The sequence below is a fragment of the Entelurus aequoreus genome, linkage group LG15, assembly GCF_033978785.1.
Source record: "Entelurus aequoreus isolate RoL-2023_Sb linkage group LG15, RoL_Eaeq_v1.1, whole genome shotgun sequence".
NCBI classification, from domain to species: domain Eukaryota; kingdom Metazoa; phylum Chordata; class Actinopteri; order Syngnathiformes; family Syngnathidae; genus Entelurus; species Entelurus aequoreus.
Window position 1 is genome coordinate 7271590 of NC_084745.1, and position 22529 is coordinate 7294118.

General features: G+C 33.3%; 1 protein-coding gene across 1 annotated transcript in view; it reads right to left on the minus strand.

Annotated features, from left to right (window-relative positions):
• The window catches only part of map3k22 (mitogen-activated protein kinase kinase kinase 22), a 71096-nt gene that overhangs the window by 43942 nt on the left and 4625 nt on the right, over window positions 1–22529 (minus strand). Inside the window, exon 3 of the mRNA XM_062020668.1 lies at window positions 6478–6584. Coding sequence (XP_061876652.1) covers window positions 6478–6584 — 107 coding nt within the window. The remainder of the gene's footprint in view (window positions 1–6477; window positions 6585–22529) is intronic.

Genomic DNA, 22529 nt, shown 5'->3' on the forward strand with positions numbered 1-22529 from the left:
CACCTGCGTTACGAAACGTTTTATTAGTAAGCACCCTTGATTGTATTGTATTAACCTTTGACCCCCGAATAAAAGTGTGCTGGAGTGCGCTACAAAGATAAGCCGTCTATTTATAGACACATCACCGGAGGGTGCAGGAATCCAAAGGAGTCTGCATGAGGTCACGCTGCAGCCCATTGGACAAGGAGAGGCATTAGCCCCGCCCCCTCGCGACTCTCGACAGAAACTCTCCACGCTCGCGTGGTTCTTTAACGCCTGATCTGTATCTGCACACGTCTGTTGCACGCCTTTGCACCATAAAAATGCGTTGATATGTCAATAAGTGCAGGCAAAAATTTAAATATATATATATATATATATATATATATATATATATATATATATATATATATATATATATATATTAGAGATGTCCGATAATGGCTTTTTTGCCGATATCCGATATTTAGATTCCGATATCAACCGATACGGATATATACAGTCGTGGAATGAACACATTATTATGCCTAATTTTGTTGTGATGCATTAAACAATGTAACAAGGTTTTCCAAAATAAATCAACTCAAGTTATGGAAAAAAGTGCCAACATGGCACTGCCATATTTATTATTGACGTCACAAAGTGCTTTTTTTTTTTTTAACATGCCTCAAAACAGCAGCTTGGAATTTGGGACATGCTCTCCCTGAGAGAGCATGAAGAGGTTGAAGTGGGCGGGGTTTGGGGGTAGAGAGTAGCGGGGGGTGTATATTGTAGTGTCCCGGAAGAGTTAGTGCTGCAGGGGATTCTGGGTATTTGTTCTGTTGTGTTTATGTTGTGTTACGGTGCGGATGTTCTCCCGAAATGTGTTTGTCATTCTTGTTTGGTGTGGGTTCACAGTGTGGCGCATATTTGTAACAGTGTTAAAGTTGTTTATACGGCTACCCTCAGTGTGACCTGTATAGCTGTTGACCAAGTATGCCTTGCATTCACTTGTGTGTGTGAAAAGCCGTAGATATTATGTGACTGGGCCGGCACGCAAAGGCAGTGCCTTTAAGGTTTATTGGCGCTCTGTACTTCTCCCTACGTCCGTGTACACAGCAGCGTTTTAAAAAGTCATACATTTTACTTTATGAAACCGATACCGATAATTTCCGATATTACATTTTAAAGCATTTATTGGCTCATAGTATCGGCAGTCCAATATTATCGGACATCCCTCATATATATATACATATATATATATATATACATATATATATATATATATATATATATATATATATATATATATATATATATATATATATATATATATATATATATATATATATATATATATATGTATGTATGTGGGGGAGAAAATCACAAGACTATTTCATCTCTACAGGCCTGTTTCATGAGGGGTTTTCCTCAATCTCCTGAGGATTGAGGAAAACCCCTCATGAAACAGGCCTGTAGAGATGAAATAGTCTTGTGATTTTTTCCCACACATACATATTACGCTCTACCACGGTATCGAGCACTATTTTTTTGGATAATCTAATTAAGACATATATATATATATATATATATATATATATATATATATATATATATATATATATATATATATATATATATATATATATATATATATATATATATATATATATATATATATATATATATATATATATATACACATACAATACATATATAAATATACACATGTGTATATATATATATATATACATATATACACACACACACATTTATATATGCATAAATACATATACATGTATACTGTATACATGTGTGTGTCTGTATGTATGTATATATATACATACTTATATACATACACACACATTTATACACACATATATATATGCATAAATATATATATACATATATACTGTACATTTATGTATATATATAAATGTGTATATATATAAATGTGTATATATATATATATATATAAATGTGTATATATATATATATATATATATATATATATATATATATATATATATATATATATATATATATATATATATATATATATATATATATATACATATACACACATATATATGCATATATATATATTGGTTAAATTTAAGTTAAAGTACCAATGATTGTCACACACACACAAGGTGTGGTGAAATTTGTGACCCATCCCCTTGATCACCCCCTGGGAGGTGAGGGGAGCAGTAGGCAGCAGCAGTGCCACGCCCGGGAATCATTTTGGTGATTTAACCCCCAATTCCAACCCTTGATGCTGAGTGCCAAGCAGGGAGGTAATGGGTCCCATTATATGCATATATGCATATATGCATATATATATATATATATATATATATATATATATATGCATATATATATATATATATATATATATATATATATATATATATATATATATATATATATATATATATATATATATATATGCATATATATATGCATATATATATATATATGCATATATATATGCATATATATGCATATATATATATATATGCATATATATATATATATATATATATGCATATATATATATATATATACACATACATACACATATATATATATATATATACACACATATATATATATATATATATATATATATACACACATATATATATATATATATATATATATATATATATATATATATATATGATTTTATATATATATATATATATATATATATATATATATATATATATATATATATATATATATGATTTTATGTGTGTATGTATGTATGTATGTATGTATATATATATATATATTAGGGCTGCAACAACTAATCGATTAAATCAATTAAAATCGATTATAAAAATAGTTGCCGATTAATTTAGTCATCGATTCGTTGGATCTATGCTATGCGCATGTGCAGAGGCTTTTTATTTTTTTATTTTTTAAATGTTTTTTTTTTTTTTTTTAAATAAACCTTTATTTATAAACTGCAACATGTACAAACAGCTGAGAAACAATAATCAAAATAAGTATGGTGCCAGTATGCTGTTTTTTTTCAATAAAATACTGGAAAGGATAGAAATGTAGTTTGTGTCTTTTATCCAATTATTAATCGAAGTAATAATCGACAGATTAATCGATTATCAAATTAATCGTTAGTTGCAGCCCTAATATATATATATATATATATATATTTTATACATATTTTATACGTATTTTACGTTTATTTTATACGTATTTTATATGTTTTATACGTACCGGTATGTGGGCTCTGTACCGAGGATGTCGTTGTGGCTTGTGCAGCCCTTTGAGACACTTGTGATTTAGGGCTATATAAATAAACATTGATTGATTGATTGATTGATATATGTGTGTGTATGTATGTGTGTGTGTATATATATATATATATATATATATATATATATATATATATATACAAAGAAAACTAAGCTGTTCAGTATCGCGGCCTCTGATTGGCCCAGCCTTGGGCAGCATTACTATGTTGGAGTGAAGGAGAGTAAAGGTGACTTTATAGGGCGCCGCAAGAGAGAACATTTGTTTTTGTTTTCTCTCCAAAACTGCAATTTTTGTATTTAGTACTACACAAAAATTCATGAAAGTGTGAAAATAAGGGGTGAAGGAGGACATTTAGACTGTCATCTTGTCTCAAGATGCCACACATTACAACAATATGCAATCATCTCCTTTACATTGTGCTCTTAAACTGAAGAGATAACCAATAATAATGGAGTCATAATATACAATAATAATGTTTACATTGTGAAGTGGCAGCCATGTTTGTGTGCTGTTGTTTACATTGTGAAGTGGCAGCCATGTTTGTGTGCTGTTGTTTACATTGTGAAGTGGCAGCCATGTTTGTGTGGTGTTGTTTACATTGTGAAGTGGCAGCCATGTTTGTGTGGTGTTGTTTACATTGTGAAGTGGCAGCCATGTTTGTGTGCTGTTGTTTACATTGTGAAGTGGCAGCCATGTTTGTGTGCTGTTGTTTACATTGTGAAGTGGCAGCCATGTTTGTGTGCTGTTGTTTACATTGTGAAGTGGCAGCCATGTTTGTGTGGTGTTGTTTACATTGTGAAGTGGCAGCCATGTTTGTGTGGTGTTGTTTACATTGTGAAGTGGCAGCTATGTTTGTGTGGTGTTGTTTACATTGTGAAGTGGCAGCCATGTTTGTGTGGTGTTGTTTACATTGTGAAGTGGCAGCCATGTTTGTGTGGTGTTGTTTACATTGTGAAGTGGCAGCCATGTTTGTGTGGTGTTGTTTACATTGTGAAGTGGCAGCCATGTTTGTGTGGTGTTGTTTACATTGTGAAGTGGCAGCCATGTTTGTGTGGTGTTGTTTACATTGTGAAGTGGCAGTCATGTTTGTGTGGTGTTGTTTACATTGTGAAGTGGCAGCCATGTTTGTGTGGTGTTGTTTACATTGTGAAGTGGCAGCCATGTTTGTGTGGTGTTGTTTACATTGTGAAGTGGCAGCCATGTTTGTGTGGTGTTGTTTACATTGTGAAGTGGCAGTCATGTTTGTGTGGTGTTGTTTACATTGTGAAGTGGCAGTCATGTTTGTGTGGTGTTGTTTACATTGTGAAGTGGCAGCCATGTTTGTGTGCTGTTGTTTACATTGTGAAGTATGAATCACCTGTTTGTACAGTAATAATAAGTGTATGATTTACCTGTTTGTACAGTAATAATAAGTGTATGATTTACCTGTTTGTACAGTAATAAAAAGTGTATAAAAATGATTTACCTGTTTGTACAGTAGTAAGTGTATAAAAAGTTAATAACCTGTTTGTGCAGTAATAATAAGTGTATAAAAAAGATTTAACTGTTTGTACAGTAATAAGTGTATAAAAAGTTAATAACCTGTTTGTGCAGTAATAATAAGTGTATAAAAAAGATTTAACTGTTTGTACAGTAATAAGTGTATAAAAAGTTAATAACCTGTTTGTACAGTAATAATAAGTGTATGATTTACCTGTTTGTACAGTAATAATAAGTGTATGATTTACCTGTTTGTACAGTAGTAATAAGTGTATAAAAAGTCAATCACCTGTTTGTACAGTAATAACAAGTGTATGATTTACATGTTTGTACAGTAATAATAAGTGTATAAAAAGTGAATAACCTGTTTGTACAGTAATAAGTGTATTATTTACCTGTTTGTAAAGTAATAATAAGTGTATGATTTACCTGCTTGTAGAGTAATAATAAGTGTATTATTTACCTGTTTGTAAAGTAATAATAAGTGTATGATTTACCTGTTTGTACAGTAATAATAAGTGTATGATTTACATGTTTGTACAGTAATAATAAGTGTATTATTTACCTGTTTGTACAGTTGTAATAAGTGTATTATTTACCTGTTTGTACAGTAGTAATAAGTGTATGATTTACCTGTTTGTACAGTAATAATAAGTGTATAAATAGTCAATAACCTGTTTGTACAGTAATAATAAGTGTATTATTTACCTGTTTGTACAGTAGTAATAAGTGTATTATTTACCTGTTTGTACAGTAATAATAAGTGTATTATTTACCTGTTTGTACAGTAGTAATAAGTGTATGATTTACCTGTTTGTACAGTAATAATAAGTGTATGATTTACATGTTTGTACAGTAATAATAAGTGTATTATTTACCTGTTTGTACAGTAGTAATAAGTGTATTATTTACCTGTTTGTACAGTAGTAATAAGTGTATGATTTACCTGTTTGTACAGTAATAATAAGTGTATAAATAGTCAATCACCTGTTTGTACAGTAATAATAAGTGTATAAATAGTCAAAAACCTGTTTGTACAGTAGTAATAAGTGTATAAAAAGTCAATCACCTGTTTGTACAGTAATAATAAGTGTATAAATAGTCAAAAACCTGTTTGTACAGTAGTAATAAGTGTATAAAAAGTCAATCACCTGTTTGTACAGTAGTAATAAGTGTATGAAAAGTCAATCACCTGTTTGTACAGTAATAACAAGTGTACGATTTACCTGTTTGTACAGTAATAATAAGTGTATGAAAAGTCAATCACCTGTTTGTACAGTAGTAATAAGTGTATAAAAAGTCAATCACCTGTTTGTACAGTAGTAATAAGTGTATGATTCACCTGTTTGTACAGTAATAATAAGTGTATAAAAAGTCAATCACCTGTTTGTACAGTAGTAATAAGTGTATGATTCACCTGTTTGTAGAGTAATAATAAGTGTATAAAAAGTCAATCACCTGTTTGTACAGTAGTAATAAGTGTACGATTTACCTGTTTGTACAGTAATAATAAGTGTATGAAAAGTCAATCACCTGTTTGTACAGTAATAACAAGTGTACGATTTACCTGTTTGTACAGTAATAATAAGTGTATGAAAAGTCAATCACCTGTTTGTACAGTAATAACAAGTGTACGATTTACCTGTTTGTACAGTAGTAATAAGTGTATGATTCACCTGTTTGTACAGTAATAATAAGTGTATAAAAAGTCAATCACCTGTTTGTACAGTAATAATAAGTGTATAAAAAGTCAATCACCTGTTTGTACAGTGAACTTCTGCTCTTGGGCTTGTGGCTGTTCTGCGTGTAACAACACCCCAGGGCTGCCAGGTCCTTCATGATGGAGTGGAGCGCCTCCTCGTCATCTACGGGACAGAGCACACACACACACACACACACACACACACACACACACACACACACACACACACACACACACACACACACACACACACACACACACACACACACACACACACGTCAGCTGGTTTCGCTCGTCGAGTGCGTTCATGAGGACACACCTGCTGTGACGACAGCGAGAGAGTTTCCATCCAGGTGTGACACTTTCCCCCGTTCTTTACGTCCTCCCGCCCGCACGTTTACTCCTACGCTACAACACGCCCTTCCGGCGGCCACGCCGCCACTTCCCAAAAGCCAGATCATTATCGGCGATCACGCCTCGGGATTGAGATCTGCGATCATAAACGCCAAAAACTGCAAAAACCCGGAAATGCCACGTTGTTGTCAAAGCAGGTTGCCATGGTTACCGCCGTGTCACGCGCCCGCTGTAACAAACAACAAACAGGATGTTTGGGTTTCGGGATGGCGTCCGCCAACATTACGTAGAAAGGGGCGGGGCTTGTGTGATTATAATCAATTGCTTTGCATTGTTTCTCAGGTGGGAAAAAACTAACTGCATACTTGGGAGTGATTGTTTGCAACATTCACACTAACTTTCCAACGTGATAACTACGTACACACACACACACGCACACGCACGCACGCACGCACACAAAAACACACACACACACACACACACACGTACATGTCCTGCCTACTTTGTGTGGACCCACGTTTGGTCAGTAGGTTGTGAGGGCCCCCCTTTCCACTATAGCTAGAATGATGAAAAAAATATATAAGCGCACGCACGCACACACACACACACACACACACACACACACACACACACACACACACACACACACACACACACACACACACACACACACACACACACACACACACACACACACACACACACACACACACACACACACGTCTTGCCTACTTTGTGTGGACCCACGTTTGGTCAGTAGGTTGTGAGGGCCCCCCTTTCCACTATAGCTAGAATGATGAAAAAAATATATAAGTGCACACACGCACGCACACACACACACACACACACACACACACACACACACACACACACACACACACACACACACACACACACACACACACACACACACACACACACACACACAGGCCTTGTGCGTCGCTATATTGAAAGTACAATACATTCCAGACTATAAGCCGTTACTTTTTTTCCCCCCTACGCTTTGATCCCTGCGGCTTTTAAAACGACGCGTTTAATTTTCGGATTTTTCGTCGCCGACGGCCATGATGCAAATTGTTTTCATTTAACGCGTGCAAATACACTTCAATCCTGCGTTACTGTCTGCGCTACGGCGCCCTCTTCAGGACAACTTTGGTCACTGCAGGTGCATCCGGGGGAACGCCTGCAAGTGTTTCTTGCTGTTTAAAGCCTTGAACCGGAAGTAGAAGTGACGTTCTACTCGTATGGATTCTTCCGTCGTCACTCCAAGCAACGTTGGTAAGTTTTACAATATAACTAAAACAATTCTTACTTAATAAATAAATATTTGCACGTGCTATTGTAATGTAATGAAGCTAGTGTCGTTAGCATTAGGATTATTAACTTACAATAGTATTTTTTTGGTGTTTTAACTGTAAGCATGTTATTGTTAGCATAGCAGTGTTAGCATGCTAGCTATGCTACTTTTTTTTATTAGCTAATTTTGCCCATAGTCTTTTACCGTAAATTCCGGAATATAATAAATCGTTACTTTTTCCCTGCACCCGGTGAGGCTAAATTATATATTTATATTTTATATTTATATTTAACGGCCATAATGTTTTGTTTTCAACAGTTTTCACTAAACCCAAGCAAAGACACTGAAAAGGTGTGTTATTTTTTTCGGGGGGCTATGGCGCCATCTTTTGGACAAGTCCGCACAATGCAGATTATGCGGGTTGAAAAAAATGTACTTCCTGTTTTTTATTGCCTTGAACAGGAAGTAACGCCGTCCATAGCGTTTCTACTCGTATGGATTCTTCATTTATCGCTCCAAGCAACGTTTGTAAGTTTTACAATATAACTAAAACAATTCTTACTTACTAAATAAACCGTCCCCTGTTTGACGTCTCTAGTAGTTTTTTCATGCATATTTGTACGTGCTATCGTGATGTAATGAAGCTAGTGTCGTTAGCATTAGCGTTAGGAATATTAACTTACAATGGCACTTTTTGGTGTTTTAACTGTAAGCATGTTATTGTTAGCATAGTAGTGTTAGCATGCTCACTTTTTATCCTTTTACCGTAAATTCCGGAATATAAGTCGCTACTTTTTTCCTACGCTTTGCGCCCTGAGGCTAATTTATATATTTTTCTTCGCCAACGGCCATAATGTTTTGCGTTCAACAGTTTTCACTAAACCCAAGCGGAGACACTGAAAAGGTGTTATTTTTTCCGGGGGGCTATGGCGCCATCTTTTGGACAAGTCTGCTCAATGCAGATTCTGCGGGTTGAAAAAAATGTATTTCCTGTTTTTTAATGCCTTGAACAGGAAGTAACGCCGTCCATAGCGTTTCTACTCGTATGGATTCTTCATTTATCGCTCCAAGCAACGTTTGTAAGTTTTACAATATAACTAAAACAATTCTTACTTACTAAATAAACCGTCCCCTGTTTGACGTCTTCAGGAGTTTTTTCATGCATATTTGTACGTGCTATCGTGATGTAATGAAGCTAGTGTCGTTAGCATTAGCGTTAGGAATATTAACTTACAATGGCACTTTTTGGTGTTTTAACTGTAAGCATGTTATTGTTAGCATAGTAGTGTTAGCATGCCCATTTTTTTATTACCTAATTTTGCCCATATCCTTTTAGCGTAAATTCCGGAATATAAGTCGCTACTTTTTTCCTACGCTTTGCGCCCTGAGGCTAATTTATATATTTTTCTTCGCCAACGGCCATAATGTTTTGCGTTCAACAGTTTTCACTAAACCCAAGCGGAGACACTGAAAATGTGTGTTATTTTTTTCGGGGGGGCTATGGCGCCATCTTTTGGACAATTCTGCTCAATGCAGATTATGCGGGTTGAAAAAAAATGTACTCCCTGTTTTTTATTGCATTGAACAGGAAGTAACGCCGTCCATAGCGTTTCTACTCGTATGGATTCTTCATTTATCGCTCCAAGCAACGTTTGTAAGTTTTACAATATAACTAAAACAATTCTTACTTACTAAACCGTCCCGTGTGGGACGTCTGTCGGAGTCTTTTCATGCATATTTGCACGTGCTATCGTGATGTAATGAAGCTAGTGTCGGTAGCATTAGCTAATACGCTAACAGGTTTACGAGTGTCTGTGTTGGTGGTATTAACTTACAATGGCATTCTTTTTGTATTGTTTCACTTTCACAAATTCCTCAGTAAATTCAGCAAAACGTCACCGTGGAGTTATCGAGTCTGTTTAGCTGATTGGAGAGCTAGCTTAGACAAACTTTAATGATCCACAAGGGGAATTGTTCCACACAGTAGCTCAGTTACAAAGGATGGAAAGGATAATGCACACAAGGGCATAAAAAGAGGGCGAAAACAAAAGGTATAAAGTAGACTAGAAATGTACCATAGTAGCAATATAAAATATAACATATATGTAATATTTACATATTATATATACTGATATATTATATTATGTAATATAAACAATATATAACAAATCCCAATTACCCCCTAGCTTCCGCAGCTAGTGGGTCCACGACCATGACTTCTGTTTTGTTTGATCAGCCGTTTTACTGCCCTGTTATAGACACCGTTTGGAAACAATTAAGGCAGGGGTCACCAACCTTTTTGAAAGCAAGAGCTACTTCTTGGGTACTGATTAATGCGAAGGGCTACCAGTTTGATACACACTTTTTTGCCAGAAATAGCCAATTTGCTCAATTTACCTTTAACTCTATGTTATTATAAATAATTAATGATATTTACACTTAATTGAACGGTTTAAAAGAGGAGAAAACACAAAAAAAATTACAATAAAATTTTGAAACATAGTTTATCTTCAATTTCGACTCTTTAAAATTCAAAATTCAACCGAAAAAAAAGAAGAGAAAAACTCGCTAATTCGAATCTTTTTGAAAAAATTAAAAAAATAATTTCTGGAACATCATTAGTAATTTTTCCTGATTAAGATTAATTTTAGAATTTTGATGACATGTTTTGAATAGGTTAAAATCCAATCTACACTTTGTTAGAATATATAACAAATTGGACCAGGCTATATTTCTAACAAAGACAAATCATTATTTCTTCTATAATTTCCCCAACAAAAATTTTAAAAGAAATTCAAAAGACTTTGAAATAAGATTTAATTTTGATTTTACAGATTTTCTAGATTTGCCAGAATAATTTTTTTGAATTTTAATCATAATAAGTTTGAAGAAATATTTCACAAATATTCTTCGTCGAAAAAACAGAAGCTAAAATGAAGAATCAAATTAAAATTTATTTATTATTCTTTACAATAAAAAAAATAAATTGACTTGAACATTGGTTTAAATTGTCAGGAAAGAAGAGGAAGGAATTTAAAAGGTAAAAAGGTATATGTGTTTAAAAATCCTAAAATCATTTTTAAGGTTGTATTTTTTCTCTAAAATTGTCTTTCTGAAAGTTATAAAAAGCAAAGTAAAAAAATTAATGAATTTATTTAAACAAGTGAAGACCAAGTCTTTAAAATGTTTTCTTGGATTTTCAAATTCTATTTGAGTTTTGTCTCTCTTAGAATTAAAAATGTCGAGCAAAGCGAGACCAGCTTGCTAGTAAATAAATAAAATTTAAAAAATAGAGGCAGCTCACTGGTAAGTGCTGCTATTTGAGCTATTTTTAGAACAGGCCAGCGGGCTACTCATCTGGTCCTTACGGGCTACCTGGTGCCCGCGGGCACCGCGTTGGTGACCCCTGAATTAAGGTATGTAAATAAATATTTCTGTGTAAATAACTCATTTCACAACGTATTTATCTGCGGCTTATAGTCCGGTGCGGCTAATATATGGAAAAAATCCGATAATGGCTTTTTTGCCGATATTCCGATATTGCCCAACTCTTAATTACCGATACCGATATCAACTGATACCAATATATATACAGTCGTGGAATTAACACATTATTATGCCTAATTTGGACGACCAGGTATGGTGAAAATAAGGTCCTTTTTAAAAAAATAATAATAATAATAATAAAATAAGATAAATAAATTAAAAACATTTTCTTGAATAAAAAAGAAAGTAAAACAATATAAAAACAGTTACATAGAAACTAGTAATTAATGAAAATGAGTAAAATTAACTGTTAAAGGTTAGTACTATTAGTCGCACAATCATGTGTGCTTACGGACTGTATCCCTTGCAGACTGTATTGATATATATTGATATATAATGTAGGAACCAGAATATTAATAACAGAAAGAAACAACCCTTTTGTGTGAATGAGTGTAAATGTGGGGGGGAGGTTTTTTGGGTTGGTGCACTAATTGTAAGTGTATTTATTATGTTGATTTAATTAAAAAAAATTTAAAAAACAATACCGATAATAAAAAAAAAACGATACCGATAATTCCCGATATTACATTTTAAAGCATTTATCGGCCGATGATATTATTATTATCGGACATCTCTAGAAAAAAAATATATTTTTAAACTTAGTGAGTGCGGCTTATATACCGGTGGCTCTATAGTCCAGAAAATACATGATGTATTCCAAAGTGGCCTAGTGGTTAGAGCAGGGGTGGGCAATTAATTTTTACCGGGGGCCGCATGAGCAACCCGAGCACTGCTGGAGGGCCACATCGACAATATTTCAATTAAATTTTGCTCAATATTATTTTTGATATATACCGTAAGATAAATAATAATAATAATAATAATTAATAATAATAGTAATACTTCAACATAGTGTGTGTAACAGCATTCCATGACTAATATAAATAAATTAACATTAATAATAAATGACAGTAAAATAAGCACACGTATGACTGAGGAGTCATAGTGTAACTTTGTGTGATGTTTGAGTTGTCCGACTTTTTGTGTGGCCTTAAACCCACCAGTGGTTTAGTGCTATGCGTGTTGGTGGCAGATGACAAGTTGGTTTTGGCCTGGTTTGTACGGCAGAAAATGACTAGTTTTTCGAGATACAATTGTTTTACTCATGTTTTTGGTGTGGTTATGTCCGAATACAAACAGTTTTGCTCAATAAAGTGATCGATATAATTCCTGGCCTCGAAGCATCTCGATAGACGTTACAATAATTGAACGGTGTTCAATTGAACGGTGTTGACGAACACCGTTAGGGCCGCTTGTTGTCACTGTCACTCAAAGTTGCATTGCAAAATTACATAGAATAAATATGTTTGTTTTGTTTAGAATTCAGATGGGATTTGATTTGGTGCGCGGCATATATTTGCTGCGCGCAGCGGACGCTTGAGCAGTGCGCAATTGCGCAGGCACGCACCTTAGAGGGAACGTTGCTTGGCAGTCCATGTCTTGTTGAAAACACGCCATTCCTCATCAACTTTTCTCTTTTTAGCGTCTCGGGTGTAAACCGTGCATCACTTGTCGCTGCGTGTGCACCTTCACTCGCAGGTTACACACGGACACACGCCCATAAATAATACTTTTCAAAGTAAAAGCAGCACAGTTGTATTGCGCGCACGACATAGATGTTTTTTCAACTTTATTTTGTAATTAATGATTGCAGCTGTTCACATTCACTCACAATCACGCACACGCATACGTCCATACGGAATAAATACAAATAACGATTTTCAAAACAAAAGCAGCACCGTTGTATTGCACACTCGACATAGATACTTTTTTAAATTTATTTTGTCATTTATAATTGGCCTCACGCGGGCCGGACAGGGACGCACAAAGGGCCGCAGAATGCCCAGGTCTGGGTTAGAGTGTCCGCCCTGAGATGGGTAGGTTGTGAGTTCAAACCCCGGCCGAGTCATACCAAAGACTATAATAATGGGACCCATTACCTCCCTGCTTGGCACTCAGCATTAAGGGTTGGAAATGGGGGTTAAATCACCAAAAAATGATTCCCGGGCGCGGCACGGCTGCTGCCCACTGCTCCCCTCACCTCCCAGGGGGTGATCAAGGGGATGGGTCAAATGCAGAGGACACATTTCATCACACCTAGTGTGTGTGTGTGTGACAATCATTGGTACTTGAACTTAAATACACCATGTACATCACAGCAGAAAAGTGAAAAATAGCTTTCCAATTCTCGCCTCTTACTCCGCAAGTCTCCCTCTCTCGCGGTCACGTTGTAACCAGACTTTAATAGAAGCAATTATGCGGTGATTAAAAAAAACAAAAACCAAACAGGAGGTTATTGATGTGCCTCCACGTACTGCACCGCGAATACACCCGTCAATGCGGCAGCGCCAGCAGGAAAGACCACATTCTTTCAAATTAAAAGCGTGTGAAAGTGCAATGCGTGTGCGTGTGCGCCTATTCATTCATGCGCTGGCTTCATTGGGAGGCGGTAACGCACAAAGATGGACGATTACCTTGTCGTGCGCACCGCGTAGCAAATCACTTGCTCTCGCCGATTCATCGCAATACCAATCATAATACGTGTTGTTACGCAAGTTGCCGTACAAAACGAGTACGACAACATTACCAGACGGACTGACAACACTCAAATGCAACAGCCTGACTTAGACAAACTTTATTGATCCGCAAGGGAAATGGTTCCAAACACAGAGCACATATTGGTGGAAAGTGAGTCCAAAGAAGCATGATTAAAGAGATGAGAACGAGGGCATCGGGGTGTTTGGTCTGTTGCCTAGCAGCAGCGGCATGAATGGCTTGCGACACCGAGCAGATTACAGAAGTTAACTCCCTTGGAAAATAATATGGTCGAATGATTGCCAAGACACCTGTGCCGGTGGGGGCGTGGCCAGTTCGTATATGGTATATTTTTATGCATAATAAAATAATAATAATATATAATAAATAATATAATATAATAATATAGATGATGCATATATTATCTTTAAAAAGGCTAAAAAAATATATAATATATATATATACATACATTTCAAAAGAAATGGGTGTTATTACTGAGTATTAACATTAAAGGTGCTGTTTGCAACTTCCTCACGGTTTTATTTTTCAAAGCAAAATACCACAAGCTAGCTTATGTTACTACAGTGAAGTTGTCACGTTGTGTAAATGGTAAATAAAAACAGAATACAATGATTTGCAAATCCTTTCCAACTTGTGTTCAATTGAATAGACTAGATATTTTAACATTTGAACTGGAAAACTTTGTTATTTTTTGCAAATATTAGCTCATTGGGAATTTGATGCCTGCAACATGTTTCAAAAAAGCGGGCACAAGTGGCAAAAAAGACTGAGAAAGTTGAGGAATGCTCATCAAACACTTATTTGGAACACATCCCGCAGGTGAACAGGCTAATTGGGAACAGGTGGGTGCCATGATTGGGTACGAAAGCAACTTCAGTCGTTCACAAACAAGGACGGGGCGAGGGTCACCACTTTGTCAACAAATGCCTGAGCAAACAACATTTCTCAACCAGCTATTGCAAGGAATTTAGGGATTTCACCATCTACGCTCCGTAATATCGTCAAAAGGTTCAGAGAATCTGGAGAAATCACTGCACGTAAGCCATGATATTACGGACCTTCAATCCCTCAGGCGGTGCTGCATCAAAAAATGACATCAGCGTGTAAAGGATATCACCACATGGGCTCAGGAACACTTCAGAAAACCACTGTCAGTAACTACAGTTGGTCGCAACATCTGTAAGTGCAAGTTAAAACTCTACTATGCGAAGCAAAAGCCGTTTATCAACAACACCCGGAAACGCCGGACCCGAGATGCAAAGTGAAAAATTGTTCGGCGGTCCGACAAAAATGAAGTTGAGTTTGAGTTGTAAATGAGTGTGAAAAGTTCTGTTTGAAGAAGAAGTGAAAGAGCGGCCATTCCATCCAAGCAGTTACTAAGTCGTAGCGGTGGTCTGGCAGCAGGAAAGGAAGTGAGTCACTGTGTCCTCAGTCCTCCCGCCCCACACGTTTTTATTCGACCAGGGAACAGAAACAAGCAGACCTCAATCCCAACAACACAGAGATGTTATTTCTCATCATCATCCGGCTCATTCAGCAGGAAGGATTTCACCTTGGAGGCCATTTTGACTAACTCTGCTGCTGATTGGCCCTCGCCTCTCTCTGTTGTTTCAGTCTGGGAGTGTGTGTGTACTCGCAGTCAAGGATACAAAACAAACAACCCGCGTGTGTGTGTGTGTGTGTGTGTGTTCTTGTATTTCTACCCTTCTTGGGACACCAACAAGGAAAAGTATCTTCCATATGAGGAGGTGTGAACAAGTGATGACATAAATCATGGTCCCAATAACATTGCATCTAATAGAGAATGTCTCATTTACACCCCCTGCTGGTGACATCTATCAAAATGAGGGTGGTCCCAAAAAGGAGGGATTTTTCAAATTGACTGTGTGTCGCTTTTAAAAGTGCTCCCCCTCTGGTCAACATATGTAATAAGTGTGTGTAAGAAATTGAAAGGCGCCCCCTTTGGCCAAAATTATCAAAAACAATGAAATAAATATGTATATAGAGACATGCTGCAATAACTTGAAGTAAATAATGAAGATTAAAAAACAATTACAAAAAATAAATAAATAATTGACCTGAAAGCAGTCTTTTTCTCACAATGTGTCGACACTTTTCTTATAAAATTGGGAACAATTTCTCATATTCTTTCTGTTTCTGTAATATTGCAATATTTTCTCGTAAAATGTTTACTTTTGTATGTAAAATGATAACTTCTTAATGCAAAACGGTGACATTTGTCGTATAAAACTCTCAACAATTTTTTTGTTGTTCTTGTAAAACAGTGGCATTTTTTGAGTAAAATTAGGACTTTTTTACCAAGTAAAATTCAGAATTATTATTATAATATTGCCAACATTTTTAAGTTTTCTTATAAAATGTTGACTTTTGTCGAGTAAAACTACCGACTCTTTTCATAATTTAAAAAAAAAATGTATATAGAGACATACTGTAATAACTTGAAGTAAATAATAAAAATTATTTAAAAAAATTACAAACAAAAAATTCAAAAATAAATAAAAATAACTAAAAGCAGTCTTTTTCTCACAATGTGTCGACTTCTTTCTTATAAAATTGAGAACAATTTGTCATATTCTTTCTGTTTCTGTAATATTGCAATATTTTCTCGTAAAATTATCACTTTTTATTGTAAAATTATTACTTTTTTAATGCTGCATAAAATTCTGACTAAACACAATATTGCCCATTTTTTTGTTGTTCTTGTAAAATAGTGACATTTTTTTGTGCAAAATTATGACTTTTGTCGAGTGAAGCCAAGTAAGAATTCCGATTCTTATTATAAGATTGCCAACATTTTTAAGTTCTCTGATAAAATTGTGGACTTTGGTCGAGTAAAATCACTTCTTTTTTTTTTTTTAAAATTGCCAAAATTTTAAGTTTTTCTTGTAAAATTATTGAGTAAAATTAGGAATTTTTTTCATAATTTTACCAAGTAAAATTCAGAATTATTATTATAATATTGCCAACATTTTTAAGTTTTCTTATAAAATTGGGACTTTTGTCGAGTAAAACCACGACTCTTTTCATAATTTAAAAAAAAAAATGTATATAGAGACATACTGTAATAACTTGATTTAAATAATGAAAATTATAAAAATTCAAAAATAAATAAAAATAACTAAAAGCAGTCTTTTTCTCACAATGTGTCGACTTTTTTCTTATAAAATTGGGAACAATTTGTCATACTCTTTCTGTTTCTGTAATATTGCAATATTTTCTCGTAAAGTTATCACTTTTTATTGTAAAAGTATTACTTTTTTAATGCTGCATAAAATTCTGACTTATCACAATACTGCCCATTTTTTTGTTGTTCTTGTAAAATAGTGACATTTTTTTGTGCAAAATTATGACTTTTGTCGAGTGAAGCCAAGTAAGAATTCCGATTCTTATTATAAGATTGACAACATTTTTAAGTTCTCTGATAAAATTGTGGACTTTGGTCGAGTAAAATCACTTTTTTTTTTTTCAAAAATTGCCAAAATTTTAAGTTTTTCCTGTAAAATTATTGAGTAAAATTAGGAATTTTTTTCATAATTTTACCAAGTAAAATTCAGAATTATTATTATAATATTGCCAACATTTTTAAGTTTTCTTATAAAATGTTGACTTTTGTCGAGTAAAACTACGACTCTTTTCATAATTTAAAAAAAATATATGTATATAGAGACATACTGTAATAACTTGAAGTAAATAATGAAAATTATATAAAAAATTACAAGCAAAAAATTCAAAAATAAATAAAAATAACTAAAAGCAGTCTTTTTCTCACAATGTGTCGACTTTTTTCTTATAAAATTGGGAACAATTTCTCATACTCTTTCTGTTTCTGTAATATTGCAATATTTTCTCGTAAAGTTATCACTTTTTATTGTAAAATTATTACTTTTTTAATGCTGCATAAAATTCTGACTTATCACAATGTTGCCCATTTTTTTGTTGTTCTTGTAAAATAGTGGAAAAAAAATTTGTGCAAAATTATGACTTTTGTCGAGTGAAGCCAAGTAAGAATTCCGATTCTTATTATAAGATTGCCAACATTTTTAAGTTCTCTGATAAAATTGGGGGATTTGGTCGAGTAAAATTACTTTTTTTTTTCAAAAATTGCCAAAATTTTAAGTTTTTCTTGTAAAATTGAGTAAAATTAGGACTTTTTTCATAATTTTACCAAGTAAAATTCAGAATTATTACTATAATATTGCCAACATTTTTAAGTTTTCTTATAAAATTGGGACTTTTGTCGAGTAAAACTACTGACTCTTTTCATAATTAAAAAAATATATATGTATATAGAGACATACTGTAATAACTTGAAGTAAATAATGAAAATTATATAAAAAATTACAAACAAAAAATTCAAAAATAAATAAAAATAACTAAAAGCAGTCTTTTTCTCACAATGTGTCGACTTTTTTCTTATAAAATTGAGAACAATGTCTCATACTCTTTCTGTTTCTGTAATATTGCAATATTTTCTCGTAAAGTTATCACTTTTTATTGTAAAAGTATTACTTTTTTAATGCAATATAAAATTTTGACTTATCACAATGTTGCCCATTTTTTTGTTGTTGTTGTAAAATAGTGACTTTTTTTTAGTAAAATTATGACTTTTGTCGAGTAAAATTACGACTCTTTTCATAATTAAAAAAAAAATGTATATAGAGACATACTGTAATAACTTGAAGTAAATAATAAAAATGATTTTAAAAAATTACAAACAAAAAATTCAAAAATAAATAAAAATAACTAAAAGCAGTCTTTTTCTCACAATGTGTCGACTTTTTTCTTATAAAATTGGGAACAATTGCTCATACTCTTTCTGTTTCTGTAATATTGCAATATTTTCTCGTAAAGTTATCACTTTTTATTGTAAAATTATTACTTTTTTAATGCTGCATAAAATTCTGACTTATCACAATATTGCCCATTTATTTGTTGTTCTTGTAAAATAGTGACATTTTTTTTGTAAAATGATGACTTTTGTCGAGTGAAGCCAAGTAAGAATTCCGATTCTTATTATAAGATTGCCAACATTTTTAAGTTCTCTGATAAAATTGGGGGATTTGGTCGAGTAAAATTACTTTTTTTTTTCAAAAATTGCCAAAATTTTAAGTTTTTCTTGTAAAATTATTGAGTAAAATTAGGACTTTTTTCATAATTTTACCAAGTAAAATTCAGAATTATTATTATAATATTGCCAACATTTTTAAGTTTTCTTATAAAATTGGGACTTTTGTCGAGTAAAACCACGACTCTTTTCATAATTTAAAAAAATATATGTATATAGAGACATACTGTAATAACTTGAAGTAAATAATGAAAATTATTTAAAAAATTACAAACAAAAAATTAAAAAATTTAAAAAAAATAACTAAAAGCAGTCTTTTTCTCACAATGAGACTTTTTTCTTATAAAATTGGGAACAATTGCTCATACTCTTTCTGTTTCTGTAGTATTGCAATATTTTCTCGTAAAGTTATCACTTTTTATTGTAAAATTATTACTTTTTTAATGCAACATAAAATTCTGACTTATCACAATATTGCCCATTTTTTTGTTGTTCTTGTAAAATAGTGAAATTTTTTTAGAAAAAATTATGACTTTTGTCGAGTAAAATTACGACTCTTTTTATAATTAAAAAAAATGTATATAGAGACATACTGTAATAACTTAAAGTAAATAATAAAAATTATTTTAAAAAATTACAAACAAAAAATTCAAAAATAAATAAAAATAACTAAAAGCAGTCTTTTTCTCACAATGTGTCGACTTTTTTCTTATAAAATTGAGAACAATGTCTCATACTCTTTCTGTTTCTGTAATATTGCAATATTTTCTCGTAAAGTTATCACTTTTTATTGTAAAATTATTACTTTTTTAATGCTGCATAAAATTCTGACTTATCACAATATTGCCCATTTATTTGTTGTTCTTGTAAAATAGTGACATTTTTTTTAGTAAAATTATGACTTTTGTCGAGTAAAATTACGACTCTTTTCATAATTAAAAAAAATGTATATAGAGACATACTGTAATAACTTAAAGTAAATAATAAAAATTATTTTAAAAAATTACAAACAAAAAATTCAAAAATAAATAAAAATAACTAAAAGCAGTCTCTCACAATGTGTCGACTTTTTTCTTATAAAATTGGGAACAATTTCTCATACTCTTTCTGTTTCTGTAATATTGCAATATTTTCTCGTAAAGTTATCACTTTTTATTGTAAAATTATTACTTTTTTAATGCTGCATAAAATTCTGACTTATCACAATATTGCCCATTTTTTTGTTGTTCTTGTAAAATAGTGACATTTTTTTTGTAAAATTATCACTTCTCATAAAATTGCCAAATTTTTAAGCTTTTCTTGTAAAATTGCGACTGTTATTGAGTAAAATTCCAACTTTTATCATAATATTGCACAAATGTTCCGTTTTTCTTGTAAAATTTTGACTTTTTATTATAATACTGCCAAAAATCTAAATTTTTCTTGTGAAATTGTGACCTTTTTCTTTTCTTTTTTTCATTTTTCACAACAGGATTTTTTTATATTTGCATAGTATGTATATATTATTAATGTTGTAAATACACTTCTTTATATATCTAGAAAGGGTGGTCCTAAAGAGGGAGGCATTTTTCTCAGGTCTCAAGCAGGTAAGAAATACATGAATGTGTGTGTGTGTGTGTGTGTGTGTGTGTGTGTGTGTGTGTGTGTGTGTGTGTGTGTGTGTGTGTGTGTGTGTGTGTGTGTGTGTGTGTGTGTGTGTGTGTGTGTGTGTGTGTGTGTGTGTGTGTGTGTGTGTGTGTGTGTGTGTGTGTGTGTGTGTGTGTGTGTGTGTGTGTGTGTGTGTGTGATAGGAAGGAAAAAGTGGAGAAAAAGGAGTGGTGAAGGAAGAGTTAACAACAACAGCAGCATCATGGCACGGCTGGGGGCCACAGAACGGAACGGAACGGAACACTTGGCCTCGTGTCGTCACCACCAGCGAAAATAAACCCACGCCAGATTTGAGGGAGGTACTTTCCGTCCTCCAATTATTAAACTGTCTTACGTAAGAGCGTCCTCCTGATTAGGAGCTGCTCCTCAAGTCAACAATGCTGTGAAACACACCACTTTGGTTCTTCCGGGGCCGATACTGATACCGAATATTAGTCTTCGAGGAGGCCGTTAAGCGATATTTGTTGACAGTAAAAGTAACGTTGATATTATATGTCAGTAAACATTTAGACAAGGCTTTAAAAAAGTTATTTTTTGAACATTATTGGTGACATAATGTGTTTAATGTATCATCGAAAAACATCAAACACCTTTATTTTGTGTGTCTAAGAGGAGCGTCAACATTTTATTTCAAAATAAAAGTGGTCAAAATGTGTCATTTCTGTACATCACAATAACGTATCTACTCCATTTTATACCATTTTATAACACTTTGTGGATTTAATACATTGTGAGGTTCCCTACTGAAATATTGTCAACATTTAATAAAAAACAATTGAGATATTTTTCAGGATGGCTGACATCATTTCTTCGTGGATGTTACAGAAAGTACGAGAATGTGTGAGTTGCTGCCTCACCTTCTTGACTTACATAATCCTCTCATATTTGTCTAGATATTTACACAAAGTTTGCGTGTCTTTTCTGATACATTTGGACTTTTCTGATAGTTGGCGCCATCTCAGAAGTATGCTAACTTTACCTACGTTTTATGGTAGCATTTTCTCCTATATTAGCATGCTAACATTTTATGCTAACACTCATTTTTTTCGTTTACATCTAAAAGAAATCATGGCTTTTGATAATTGGCGCCATCTCAGAAGTATGCTAACTTTACCTAGGTTATCACGTTTTATGGTAGCATTTTCTCCTATATTAGCATGCTAACATTTTATGCTAACACTCATTTTTTTCGTTTACATCTAAAAGAAATCATGGCTTTTGATATTTGCCGCCATTTCAGAAGTATGCTATCTTTACCTACGTTATCACCTTTTACGGTAGAATTTTAGCAAACGTTATTCATTTAAGCCTAAAAATATTTGCTTTTGATACCTGGCAACATCTGAGAAGAATGCTAACGTTTCTATGTCGTTATGGTAATGTTGGCATGGTAACGTTTTATGCTAGGACTTTAGCTCATGTTATTCATTTAAACCTAAAGATCGTGGATGGCGACACTTTCCGCCCTCTTGCAAGAGCATGCTACTGTTAGCATGCTACTGTTAGCATGCTAACGTTTCATGCGAGCTTTTTAGCAGGCTAACATTTTATGCTAACACGTTTACTAATTTTATTCGTTTGCACCTAAAAGAAATCATGGCTTTTGACATTTGCCGCCATTT